The sequence below is a fragment of the Vanellus vanellus genome, assembly GCF_965231255.1.
Source record: "Vanellus vanellus genome assembly, chromosome: 12".
NCBI classification, from domain to species: domain Eukaryota; kingdom Metazoa; phylum Chordata; class Aves; order Charadriiformes; family Charadriidae; genus Vanellus; species Vanellus vanellus.
Window position 1 is genome coordinate 68,701 of NC_138917.1, and position 13,990 is coordinate 82,690.

The 13,990-nt window shown below is 38.9% G+C and overlaps 1 protein-coding gene across 1 annotated transcript in view; it reads right to left on the minus strand.

The window, feature by feature from the left end:
* The window catches only part of ANKRD27 (ankyrin repeat domain 27), a 37,671-nt gene extending 24,153 nt beyond the window's left edge, over nucleotides 1-13,518 (minus strand). Inside the window, exons 1-12 of the mRNA XM_082489232.1 lie at nucleotides 13,396-13,518; nucleotides 12,113-12,223; nucleotides 10,918-11,074; nucleotides 8,844-8,998; nucleotides 8,474-8,533; nucleotides 8,323-8,376; nucleotides 8,168-8,233; nucleotides 8,013-8,089; nucleotides 7,517-7,638; nucleotides 6,543-6,621; nucleotides 5,514-5,646; nucleotides 358-450 (exon numbers count right to left, since the gene is read on the minus strand). Of these exons, the coding sequence (XP_082345358.1) occupies nucleotides 358-450; nucleotides 5,514-5,646; nucleotides 6,543-6,621; nucleotides 7,517-7,638; nucleotides 8,013-8,089; nucleotides 8,168-8,233; nucleotides 8,323-8,376; nucleotides 8,474-8,533; nucleotides 8,844-8,998; nucleotides 10,918-11,074; nucleotides 12,113-12,223; nucleotides 13,396-13,497 (1,209 nt within the window). The 5' untranslated portion in view covers nucleotides 13,498-13,518. The remainder of the gene's footprint in view (nucleotides 1-357; nucleotides 451-5,513; nucleotides 5,647-6,542; nucleotides 6,622-7,516; nucleotides 7,639-8,012; nucleotides 8,090-8,167; nucleotides 8,234-8,322; nucleotides 8,377-8,473; nucleotides 8,534-8,843; nucleotides 8,999-10,917; nucleotides 11,075-12,112; nucleotides 12,224-13,395) is intronic.
* Nucleotides 13,519-13,990: the final 472 nt, after the last annotated feature.

Below are 13,990 nucleotides of genomic sequence, written 5' to 3' on the forward strand. Positions count from 1 at the left end.
GCATTTAAATTATTTCAGAAAACTCTTTCCATTTCAAGCACTAAAAGCTGTGAGAGGCAACCAGATAGTAATATCTGCATTAAATGGGCCGATCAATACCCGCAGCAGTAGCATTTCACCCTCATTTGCTTCTGTATTTCTCATAACATGTGCTGAAATCCACAAGACTATATTAACTTGGTAACTTTGGGCACAGAAACACACTAGATTCAAAGCACACCATTAGCATCTACTAAAACATATTTCACAGTGCTAATGTAATTAATACTGCATTACATTTCATAAAATCGCAGAAAGCAAGGGATACAAACATGCAATACCTAAGCAGATACATATTCTGCCATAAAAGTTATTAACCTTAAATAAGCAGTCTATTGGAGTAGCAGACATCTGGGACAACAAGTTCATCCTTTGTCTTAAAAGCAGCTTGTCACACAGTCTCTCAGATTCCTGAAAATAAAATACATAGATCTATTATCTATATACTTACAGGAAAAAGTAAAGTACCTTAACAGGGGAATTAACTTTTAAAAATATTAAACACTGCATTTACCACTTATGAATTATCAGATGCACACAAACCCTAAATTGGTTTCACATTGAGGATTCCGAGACTTAAAAGACCACACACCTGCTGTTCAAAGAAATAATAAGTAGATGTTCACCAGAATATTCTTTTACATTATGCAATTCTCCACGAACTAACTGAGCATTAATGAAATTATGATTGTATCATCCAATAAAGAACACAGCAAAACTAGAAAAGACCTAAGAAACACAAGAACTACAAGACATGCAATACAGCTTTCTTGCGAGGAGAAATTAGGATTCTTCACTCTGGAAAAGATTTGACCGTGCTACAGTAGTCTATAAAAATCACAAAAAGTCCAAAGAAAACACGTAAAGAATGAATATCCGCTACTCTTCACAATATAAAAACCGGGATGCCCAACAATATCACCCCCCACATCAGGTCTGGAGAGGGAATGGGGAGAAGTGAGAGAAGAAAAAATGTTCTCATATTGTAGAACTCATTGCCATAGAATGTTGCAAAAATCAAAAGTATAAATGGACTCAGAAAGGCATTGGACAAACTCACGTCAGACGTGTCTACTGGTGGCTATTAAAAAAGATGACCCAGATACAATTCTGACTCAAAGACTCTGCTGGACTCTCTGCTTCTTGATGGAAAAGATTGTACCAGGTGAAGCATTACTCAAGGGTGCACCAGGTGAAGCAGACTCATTCATAGGGTGTTTCCTACTGGTCACTTCTTGAAAACTGGAGATTGAGCTCAGCAGACATGTAGTGCAACTCTCATATTGCTACTTCCCATTTTCTGAGAAATCTGAAGATATGCTTCAGGATGTGCTAAAGAATATATATGCTTCCAAATCCAGTCGAAAATTCTGACGTAGAGTCAGATTTTGAAATGGCAACATTGAACCCCACCTGAAATAAACCAACGATCTACAGAAAACACCTTCCAAGAAAGTAGATGGAAACACTTGCATTAGTTGATTCTGATCAACTGCTGCTTATGGTTGGCAGCGAGTATCTTTGAATGTTATTTTTGGATAGTAGCTATCTCCCTAGAAATGGAAGGACTCCCAGCACCCATGAAACCGAAGACCACTGCATTTCAGACAGACACCCATGTATCAGATAAACTTTGATGACTTAGGATCTGGGCTATAGCTTCTGCAATGCAGTCTATGAAGACCAGATATAAACGAGTAAAAATGTCCAGCTCCGCTCTTAACATTAGTAAGTCAGCATGAAGTTTAGGAAACTAGCGAACTGCAAATAAACAAGGTCACTTGAACACCAAATATAAAGAGTTCAGATTTTCTAGAAACTCGATCACTCAAGTTTCAAAATCAACACAGATGCCTCTCATAAGCTGCCTAAAAAACCCCTCTACTGGACAGCAAATAACATAATAAAAAACATGTTTGTGAGGTCTAGAGACAAAAGTTCAGATCCGCACTTCACAGTAAGTTGTTTGTATTTACATATGTGACAATGACAAGTATTCACAATCTTTTCAAACCTAAGTACTTTCACTAAAGATACCCAAGCAGAGCTTCTGAGAATTACAAGTCTCCTTGGACGGATTATTCAGTGTGATCGGGAATAACATCCCTAAAAATATTTGATCAAAAATTTTATAAACTAGAAAAAAATAGTAAAACTTTACTGCTGATACAAGTTTCCGAAGTCTAATCAGAATTTCTAATATAAATGCTCACAGACAGCTTTATCCTTTCACTATGGAGAATCTAAGTAACCGCTAGCTACTAAAACTACTGCTGTAGTAGTTTTGGTACCACCGCTTCCACTGTGAACTTTACAAGAGAATTGTTCCCAGAAAGGAGTAATTATTTCAAAGAGTCACTTGAGACAGCAATCCTTCTGTAAAGGTGTTATCTTATTTATTATACAAATCAGAAAAAAGAGTCCCCCCCAGATGAAGCTATGTATCTTCAAAAGAGAAATAAAGAATCAGGTGTTGGCTGAAGTATTAAGCAAGTTTGGGCCTTCAAAGTCAAAACTTGCTTGTACCAGCTGTACTTGCACTACAGGAAGTTAAAAAAAAAAGCCCACAAAGATCTCTGAGTGGGACTCTCAGGTATTTTAAATCTATACTGTCTAGAAAATACACATCCAAACATTAACGATCATTTTATCTAACACTACTCCCTATCCTAGAGAAATGAAATATTTGCAGCGGTCTAACAACCTATCTAAGATGACTTTCACAGATTACAACGGATGACTTGGGGAACCTATCGCCACCCCCCTACTTTATTAGCCTCAGTTTGTGTTCAAGTCTTCCTTTCCTGGCTTCTCCCACCCGCAGCTCCTCCATGCCAACTTCATTGCCACCGACAGCGCTCTCCCGCCAGGAACCAACATGCTGCCTGTAGCTCAGTGGCTGGCTCTGACTGCCTCCTGCATACCTTACTTCAACCTGCTGAACTCCAGGGTTTTACTACATGTTAGCTGGCCATAGGCACATAACTAAGGTCCAATGCTGCTAATTAAATAAGGTTGACAACTCCCAGAAAATAAAATGGAATCTTCCATGCTATCTGTTACATGCTCCTCCCACAACCAAAACGTTTCCCTCCAAAACTTGCATGACCTTGGGTGAAAGGATTTGGCAGGTGTCTCCTAAATGCAATTTTCTTACCAAGATGAGGGCGATAACATGCCCATTATCCCACAGGGTACATTAGCTCCCTGCTGAGTTTTCTTTATGTAGTTAGCTTCATTAGGGATTGGACAACAGCATTACCCAGCTGCCAGAAACTCCATCTGAAGCCATCTATGAAATTAAGTGCAGCCACATGAGGGGCTATAATGAAGCCCTAGGGCACAGCAATGGTCCTGCTCACTTAAATCCCAGAATCGCTTCCAGCATAATCTAGAAAAGGAAACCATGGGGCATCAACACGATAGCTGCTGCTGCCGCTTTAAATAGAAAGTTGATCTCCTTTAATGGAGAACCAAAGAAATATCTCAACTAAAAATTTGTGAAGGGAGAGCAACACTATCAGAAGTTCCTATCATGTTCCTCCACCACCTCACTACCCTTTTTCAATTCCTGTCAAGGGGCTATTTGCTACCTGAGTTTCTTTCTCTTCACTCTCTGCCACCTTCTTCTCCCTCACCCTACACAACAGAACAGGGTGGGTGCTTTCACAGCTGCGGTAGAGGGCAGGGGGTCACCCACTGCCTTGTCCTTAAGGTTCTGCTTTTCCCCCATCTCATCTCAGGGTGCTGCCTTCAAGCCACGTTGACTCCTATGGAAGGCAATGCAGAAGAAAGGAGTTCCTGTTGCGTGCCCACTGTACGCACATCTAAGTGAGAAAGCGGGTCCAGAGCTGATCCAGCTGAGGCATGGACAGAAACACTTACTGCTTGCTCTTATACTGGTGCAGACACTAATGTAAGCACTGAGAGACTGCTCTCATTTCGACTTCTCAAGTATCTAATGCATCTTTCAAGACAGATGCCTCCCAAAGAAATAAATATAGTATCTTAATGGCAGTGGCACTTAAGTCATAATCACTTGAGGGCAATCCCAGTACAAAACCCCTGCTACCCTTAGCTATATTGGAGGAATAGGACCAGGCATTTAATAGGAAACAGTTTTTATTCTAGAAATTTAAGAGTAGCATGTTCTTTTTTTTTCCAGCTTGCTGCCATTGTTGTTGTGGAAGACAATTCTACTTTGGTTTCAGTTCTCCATCCAGACCACCACCATTGCTCTTTGTATACTGATTGTTAATGACAGCCAAGTGACTGCAGGAAGCAAAGCTGTTTAGCAGGTTGTTTTCCTTTTAAACTAACATTTTTATTTTTTGAACATAATTCACAATTCAATACAGCATTACAGACACAAAAGACCACAGTCTCTTTACACAAAATGAATTAGTGCTTTTTTTTTTTTTTTTGGTGTGTACAAAAACCTATGCATGACAGGTTCATGGAATGATCCCAAAGAAGAACAAACCCAAAAATAAAAGGCTAAACTGGTACTTTAAGTGCTTCTTCTTTAAGACTGTGCCCCAGGTTGTCCCATCCCAAGCCCTGCACACTGAGCCATTATTCTGGCCCCTGCAATTAGATTCCAGTGCTTTGCAGTTGGGCAGACTGAGACACGTTGAATTCACTCTGGTTCCAAGTTCACTCCTTTTGATTTTCACATTATATCAGGAAAACCTAATTTTGCAACAGTAGAAAGTTTTACAGGAATGGTAAGACGGGATTCCTTTACTAAATAAGCTACAAAGTTCTTAAATAGTAGAAGTTTCTAAAGTCACATCAATATCACCCTCGGCTGGCTTGCAGAGATTTGACCTGATTGACACAAGGTCCTGTTGCACAGTAGGAAACAACTCACACATCCACAAACTTCCTGCCCCTGCTAGGTCAGAAATCCCGAGAGCCAAATTTGGCCGTCATAGTCCTGCACTCCCATTAACCTATTAACTTGGGGCAACATAGTCTGTACTGCAAACACACTGCATTTTTAAACTATGAAAGTTTACTGCATAATTCTAAGTTATACTGCAATCTCCATTCTGCCAGCATAGTTAAGCTTTTTAAAGTTATTAAAGAAAAATGTGTTTAAGCCCTACTTTCACAACCATGACAGAAAGAGTACAAACAGGAGATATGACACTTACTGAAGACTCAGCTGTTGGAAATAGTGCTGTCATTTTTCCTCCAATCATATGAAGAGGCAGACTTGACATTTAACTGCTTCCTCAAGGAGTATACAATGAGCAACAAGTATTGCTACAGGATTAGGAGCTAAAATGGTCTAAATGATTACAATGAGCGTTTGCTTCAGGTATAGTTACTTCACCTCATTTCTTTAAGTGCAAAAAAAGGAACTCTTATGTTTGGTGTTTGTATCCTCTGACTGAATTTACTCCCAGTGGCACACAGTCCTACAAGCTTATCAAATACACATTTGACAGACTTTAAGAGTAGCTTACTGTTGATCTGTCAGAGAGGTTGCCTTGTCGTATGTATTCTATGGCAGCCTCAACTGAGGTTAGACAGTATCCCAACTCATCCTTCACAGAACTGCAGAGTCTGAAGTTCTTTATGTAACTCAAGTTGGCCATCCTGAAATAAAAAGTTAAATCCATGAACCATTAAAAATAAGATGACACTGGCATGACATATCTTAACACTGCAATTCATCTTAGGCAACTCAGGCAGACAATAGGTGTGGGTTAAGAAAAAGGTTCTAGAAAGATTGTTAGGCCACCAATACTATGGCTGCCAGCAATACTACAGCTATTCTGAGCTTTGTAGATGGACCAGAACTCTACTTATCTCAACTGCTCAATGAAAAGTTATTAATTAGATATAAGGAATATGAAGGACAGGATAAGGACAGCAGTAGGATATTGTTTCACACAGTTCAAACATTAATGTTTCAAGCACCATAAGCACCAGTGTAAAGTGATAGCTACAAATTTAAGGAAAAGTGCTAATCTCCGAGATACAGGATACACCAACATCAACATTCAGTTCAGGTACAGGTGGAAGCTTTAGACATACTTTTACTGATAGTGAAGAGAGATAAACGCAACGGCATAGGCTAGCGGTAAGCAATTAAGCATTCAAATCTAGTTTCTCTATACAAAACATATCAAACATCTGGAAGCTGCATAAAGGTTTCCCAGCTCCAAACACAGACGAGGAAGAATTAGTCTGTGAAGGCTGTTATTGACATGCAGATTTGGTATAGAGATGGCCTCTCATTACAACTTTTTTCTAGGTTGGGAATCAAAACAGCAAAGACACAGCACTTGAATTCTTGATAGGTCCTTAATTCACTCACACCTGTAATACATCTTTGCTCTTTGTCCTATTAAAAATGGGTTTCTGCATTAGGATCAGACCCTCTTACACTTTTAGTACGTTATTACTATGTGTTCAGAAACATTTGCCCCTATAGCAGCATTACATAAAAGATATGATGGAGGTCTGATAGCCAAAATATTGTTACATACCAGTTTGGGATTTCTGTTTTTACAAGTAAATACAGCAAAACTGAGAGAAGATCATCTGCACACATGGTTTCCATGTTAACTAAAAAAAGAAAAAAAAAAAAATAATCACATCCGCTGTTAGTCATGCCATGGTTCAAATCAAAAGCAATACCTATAAATGGAGTTCCACCTCCTAAGACTAAGGGCCAGCTCTACTAGTAGAGAATACATTGAGTAACCAAGGCAGCCCTTCAAATGTTCTCAATCTCTCTCTAAAATAGGCTGCCAGGAGCCAAAACACAAATACAGTTTGTACTGTACAAATTGCAATATTGGCTAGCATCCCCTCAAGCTGAAATTCTTGAGGATAAAAACTACCCTCAAAGTCGATACCCTTTTCCATAACCCGGGACTCTTCCTGAAGAAAGGCAGAGAAGGGAAAGCATAAGTTCACTGTACTACTCCATTTGCTTAGCGGAAGTATCTTCTCCCTTCAGGCTACATAAAATAAACACCAGACTAAGAGGTCCATGTTTACCTATCACAGAATTATTTCTGTAATCCATGGTAGCACTCAATGCAGCAAGGTTTGTTTGTCCCCCCAACACTGCATTTTGCAAGAGACATCTCAAGAGTACCGATTTCAAGACTATCGAGGAACACAAATAGGCAAGAATGATCTAGCAGCTATCCTCGGTGTTTAAAATGGATTCTTCTCCATGAGAAAATGTCCTAGCACATGCAAGCTTCTTACATGCTCCAGCTAAAACATATACAAGCTAACGAAGTACCCCACCTCAGCCCATGAGAAACAATGCCGAAGTGTCTATCTTGCATCTGTTTTGCTTTGTTTAGAGACCGGCAAGGCAGACCCCAGTCTGACTGTGCTTAATCCACAAGTGCTATTCAAACAGCTGTTTATATACCGAAGTGCTTTGTGTGTACTGGTTAAGAAAAAAGTTTAAAATTAAGTTATTAATTCACTAATTACTGACCTCTTTGGCTAGGAGATTGCATAATAATTTGTACCACTTTCCGCAGACAAAGTAGCTTCTGTTGAGGGGAAGTACATTTGTTCAACTGACCCAGTTCTCGCTTCGCACGTGGTATATTAAAACTACAAAATAATTTGAGAGAAATAGTTAGCATACAGAGTTCCTGTGCAGGATGTCTAAACCTCAAGTTTTAACTAATTCAGAGATGAAATGAAGAATGGTATTAAAATATGTCCATCTCTACTGCAAGTACACTTGCATTTCTGTACCCTGCAGATAGAGAGGGAAGCATAAGAATATAAAAGCAAATGAGATAACAATTAATGCAAAGACTGCCCTAAAATGACACTTGCAAAATTTCACTTTTCCATCTCAAAGGAATGAGGTATAAGAAAAACTTGCTCCTGTCTGAAGGACGACACTTTTGGCTGGCCTGAGACCTATTTAAGACAGGATCTCAGCGACTCCTCAAAGAGTCCGCCACCGTCTCTCTCACCTGAACTCAGGCTTCACTCCAATGTCTTTTTGCTGCAGGTCTTGAAGGCTCCTCGTGATTTTGTTAAAAGCAGCATCCTAATCAATAGAAAGGCAACAGTTTTTTAAAATGCATTAGATTAATGTAACTGATCTTTAGCAATCAAACAAACTCACCTCACTTGCCTCAATAGTCCCCACATACTTAAAGACTAGATCATAAATAGCATGGTGGATATACATCTGTAGAAAAAAAAAACACAGCACTTTAAGCATGAAAGGGAGAGTTAAAAATAGCTTGCTTATTAGTTTCCTTCATTTCAGATGCTTACTTCAACTGCTTGTTTAATCAGATTCATCTGCTCTTCTTGCTTTGCGAGCATCTTCTAGAAAAGGAAAGCCATACAAACAGCAAGACAAAGTTAGATAATTTATTGCTTAAGTAACACTATGTACTACGTATTCAGTGGAGTAAGTGTTTACCAAGTGCGAATCTCTCAAAAGATGCTGGAGACATTTGGTATAAAGTCCATTGACAGAATCCTGGGGTGGAGGGAAGAAAAGAAAAGTATTCAGATTCAGGTTGAATCCGACTCAAAGCAACAAAGCATAAATAAGCAAAGAAAGGAAGTCTTCCCTGCCTTAGAAGTGTGCACTTTTTTAGCCAGAAAACTTGCCTTTACCTAATAGTTAAGATGTGCTAATTCACAATTCAGAATTCTACTTTACCCCTTCCCACTTTCCTCAACTCTAGACTACTCTGACATAAAAAAAGCTCAGTAAGACAAAGATATCCAAAGCAGTGAAGTGAATTATATTTATTAAGACAAACATCAAGAAGCAAGATACTGACTATATAGTGGCGGAGGCTCTTCCTTTCATGTTCTTTAAATGTTCTATAGAAAGATCCTATGTATTTATCAAATCTCTCACAGTGCCTTCCCAAGAAGTCTCTAACATCTTCAATATTTTTAAGAGAATAGGAGTTTGATGAAGCTGTAGATTCACCTAAAATGAAAGCCAAGAATTAAGACATAGTTTTAATATGTATGCATGGTAAAGTACTTTCTGTCCCTACATATACAGCCAACTCGTGTGCAATGAAACATTAATTCAAGCTTACTATACCTTTAACTGAAGGTATTGCTTTTAATTAAAAGAATTTAATGCATCTCATTTAGATTAGGCTCTCTTGCCTTTAATATCAAGTATTTATTTGGAACAGACAGAACTGATTTCACATGCTTTTTTACCCTCGGGTAATTTATTGCCATGTACACAACTCAGATTATGAGTGCAAGTCAAGCTTGAAAGTAGAAGAAAAGCATTTTACGGTATTGACTGAATGCCCATGCAGGAAGTCAGTGTGCTCTAAGTGAGTTGTAAAAATCCCATCTTGGATTTTTACATAACCTATTCTCTATTTAGACACGCTTTCTCTGAACGGGAGAGCAAAATTGTTTGATGTAAACATTAAACCAAATCTGCTTTCCTTCTGCGTAAGACAATTGGACCCCTCACTTAAAATTCATACTGCTTTTCCAAAAATTTCCCAAAATAGGCAAGTCTTTCATTTGCAATCAAAGGCAGCCAGCTAATAACAGGCTTAGATGTCATTCATTTCAAATTACTTTTGAAATTACAAATTACCTCACTTCTGAAAGACTGCTATACAACTACATTAAGTAACGGCCAAAAAAAGGAATGTCACAAGAATAATTTTTTAGATTTAGATTAATATTTATAGAATTTAAGCCTATATGTATGCCAGCTTTTTTTCTTTTTCAGAAAAGCTTCCATACTTCCCTCACAGCACTGTTTTCACACTACCCTAGTATTACTTCACTTTGTCATCATTTGTTTCAAATAGATATTCTTATATATTTAGGAAGACTAGATGGTTTTATTTCAGAAAAAAACATACGTTTTAAGAAGCTTCTGTTCCTTTCAATTAGTAAACACAGATTGTTACACAAATTCACAAGGAAATTGTGTTACATTCACAGCTTTAATAGTAGCCTTGGCAATAACGTTCCAGCCTTATCAAGAGCACTTTCAGTACTAGGATAAAGATTAAAACACGTTCAACTTAATGAGACAGACTACCACCAGAAGAGCTGCTATGTAACTATGCCATACCTCTAAGCACTGGTGAAGTGATCATGAAAGAATTAACTCTCCAGTTTTTTGTGCGTTAACCTTGTATCTCAAGACACACATCATGTTAAAGGCTAAATCCCCTTTTTAAGCAGTCAGCACTAAACAGAGCATTGTTAAAAAAAAAATAATCATGCTGCATCAAGTATTCCACAGATGATTTTTAGTGCTGAGACAGGGGCACAGACCCTACAGAATTAAGTTTGCCTGGCAGCAACTTAGTATTTCTCTCCAGCAGCATACCAAGATCCACCCCAGCACGCTAATAAATGCCAGAGTTTTCAACCAAGCCAACGCTTTTCAGAATGAAGGAATTTAGCCTGGAGAAGAGAAGGCTCCGGGGAGATCTTATTGTGGCCTTCCAGTCCCTAAAAGGGGCCTACAGGAGAGCTGGGGAAGGACTTTTCACTGGGGCATGTAATGATAGGACAAGAGGGAATGGCTTTAAACTGGAAGAGGGCAGGTTCAGATTGAACATTAGGAAGAAGTTTTTCACTGTGAGGGTGGCGAGGCCCTGGCGCAGGTTGCCCCGAGAGGCTGTTGAGGCGCTATCCCTGGAGGTGTTCAAGGCCAGGCTGGACGTGGCCTTGGGCAACCTGGGCTGGTGGGAGGTGTCCCTGCCTATGGCAGGGGGGTTGGAACTCAGTGATCTTCAAGGTCCTTTCCAACCTAAACCATTCTGTGATTCTATGAAATGTATTACGCACATCAAACATACTAATTTGCTCACCATGCAAACAAGACCATCAAGTTAACACTTCAATACATACTCGAGCTTTCTGTTTTTTCCAATGGATGAGCTATGCACAATATACTAAAGCTTTCTTCTTTTTCATTGTAAAATGTTTCCTCAAAAAGAACAGGTACTGAGAGATGACAATTAAAACCAGTTCCTAAAATGATGAGGTTTCCTTGTATGAAGATCTCCTGAAACAAAATGAAAACGGGATCAAGTGTAAAACTCCACAAGAAGAAAGTTACTCTTTGGCTTCTGTGTTGCATAGCTACATTTCCAGGGAAAGAGGAGAATCTTGCAAGACAAGCTGCCCCAGATTCAAGAGATTTCTTATTCTTGTGCTGTGCAGACACTGAAACAAAGACTCCTTCAGTCTACAACGGCTAGCTAAACCTTGCTTATACCTACTATCTTTACAAGTCTACTGCTAGAAGAGGTTTCAGACAATGCCCAAAGTCTAAGTGACTACTTGCAGATTTTAGAGCACTTTTAAAAGGGCAATTGAGAAACAGCTTAGAATCGGGGCCTAAGTCCAGCTGCAGAAAAAACACCAAGCATCTGGTCTACATTTCTCACGCTCAGTTTTATCTTCTCAAGCAACTCCAGTGAGGAGATCTGCAGCAGGAAGATCCAGATGACAGCCTGCAAACAGGTGCCAGATCTCAGACTGCACTGCAAAACTACAAGTGAAAAAACCTGACCCTACGCAGCGTTAGAATTGGTTATCATGGCTTGCTGTCACATTAGGCAGTTTCTACTCTACTTAATTAATATATCAGGCCTCAGATACAACTCGATAACATCATAATTTTGTCTCGGGCCTTGGTGAACTTGCACCTGCATGCAACATAGGCAGGCTACTATGTGCCTGAAGGCTAGGAGAGACAGTTCTTAACTAAGTGATAAAGGCCCTTCTGCCACTCGACAAAATTTCTAACAGCCACAAAACACAGATAAATTGACAAAGTTGCTTCGACGAAGTAGTAAGCTGAAATCAGAGGCATCTTACCATCTGAACAGGACAACTATTCTTGTGCACATGCCAAAATACAGCTTCTGCTAGAAAGCAGTATAATCCCGAGAACTGTGGCTTAGATACTACTGTTGCCACTTCCCTCCAACACCCAGCCACCTCTCCTGTAACTGTTAACTCACACTATCAGTCCTCAACTGCAGTGGTTCATTTATTGGAACGCCCAAGCTACATTCAGATATCAAAACAGAAATACCTTCCCATTTAAGGTCTGAAAATTTTCTTCTAGCGGCTTCAGAACATAAGATTCAAACTGGCAGGTAGAAAGACTGTTGCTCGAAAGGCTTCCTTTGCATGGAACTAACACCTAGAAAAGTTAGATCATGCGTTAGAGAGAAATGTCATGTATCACCAGCTGAACACCAATAGCTTTTGCTCTATAGAGGCAAGGAATTGAATCTTACAAACATTTCCTAGCAAGTGTATAGCAACTATGGGTGCTTTCGTTTAAGTAAATAAAATGGAAAGGCCATTGGATAGACACACACTCTGGTGATTAACCTGTAAGTCACCAAATGAAACTTCTATGAAAAAGGATGACAGATATAGCTGAAACAATATTAAGAGAAGGAGATTAAATCTTGTATTAGTTACTTAGTGCCAGTCACCTGAATAACTTAAGATTAGGCAGCCAGTAAAGTGTATTTTCAAACTAAAATGAAAATCCATCAGAAAGAAGAAAAAAATCCAAGATAAGAAACATCTCCGGTTTACTGCATGCCAACAGATGGGCAGTTTGAGACAAATTCTTAATTAGAAAGCAACACGTTATGAATCCAACAAACTGTATGCATGCTGAAAAGAAATGCATCTCGTCGTCAAGGAAGAGATAATTATGAAGCAAGTGGTTCTTCCAGTACTCAGCTTTCAGAAATTGTGTTAGAATACAGACAGAACTGGAGAACAGATTTTAGCATTTCAGCTGATCACATACCATCTTAGGTAATACACAACTGAAAACCTTGCCCAATTTAGGGGTAAACTTTATAATGAGGTAACAATAATCCCCAAGTTTAAGGGAGTCTCCACACACTTAATTTTGGATGAAGACCAGTTGCAGAATACCCAGACTAGAAGTCTTAAGGACCAGAGTTTTTATTCCAGCTTAGTTTAATGGCTTTATTTTGCTATGCAGAATGCTGTCAGAAATAAATGACTGTCCATCCACTGGGGATTTCAAAAGGTCAATACCACTTTAAGTTACAAGTGGAAGAATATGTAACTTTATTTCATAGCAAAGAAATTCAGCTTCCTGTAAAGTTTAGACACAACACCAACTTTGACCTTTTACTACCACACAATGTATCAAGAGGTGCATATTAATAAATGACAAGCAACTTAAACTAAAAGTCGCTCTGGTTCACTTCCAAGTTTTGTAGGCTTGCACTAATCTTCACATGTGTCACAGCAGGCACATGATTTAAATACATACAGCTACTGTTTAATAAGCAGCTTTTAAATGTACTTCTTCATACTTACAATACCATGGAGTTCTGCAACTTTGCTGCACAGATCAGGACGCCGCTTCTGAATGGCCAAATAAAAGGGATTTTTCAAGATATCTTCATCATACATAGCCATATGGACTTCAGATATTCCAAGGAGATTTTCTAAAATACATATGGAGAATGGTTAATGTATCACACATGGTATCTGTTAAAGCATAATATTTGGAAACACCTAAGAGGCAGTTTGATTTCTCTTGTCTAAAAGGAAAAAGTAGTTTCAGGTCTTGATGTAAGCAGCCAATACATGCTTAACTAATAAGAAGTCACTATAGTTACTCAGAAGTTATTCAGGAATATTATTTTCTACAAATATATATTTCCATTTACATATTTATCCTCATAACGTATCCTTAGGCCTTCCAGGTGTTGGAGTCTAACACCACATATCTTTGGACAAAACTTAGGAGAGGAGAAGCTAAGATCTACATTATCACCACTTCGATATACAAGCCAACTTGCACCGCTAAGGTCCAAAACAAGCCAAGAGATGGAAATGAACAGCTTCTTTACAGCAGGTTCTAGCGGCTCATGGGACGTTGGTGCTTTTGCAGTATGCTCATGTGAGT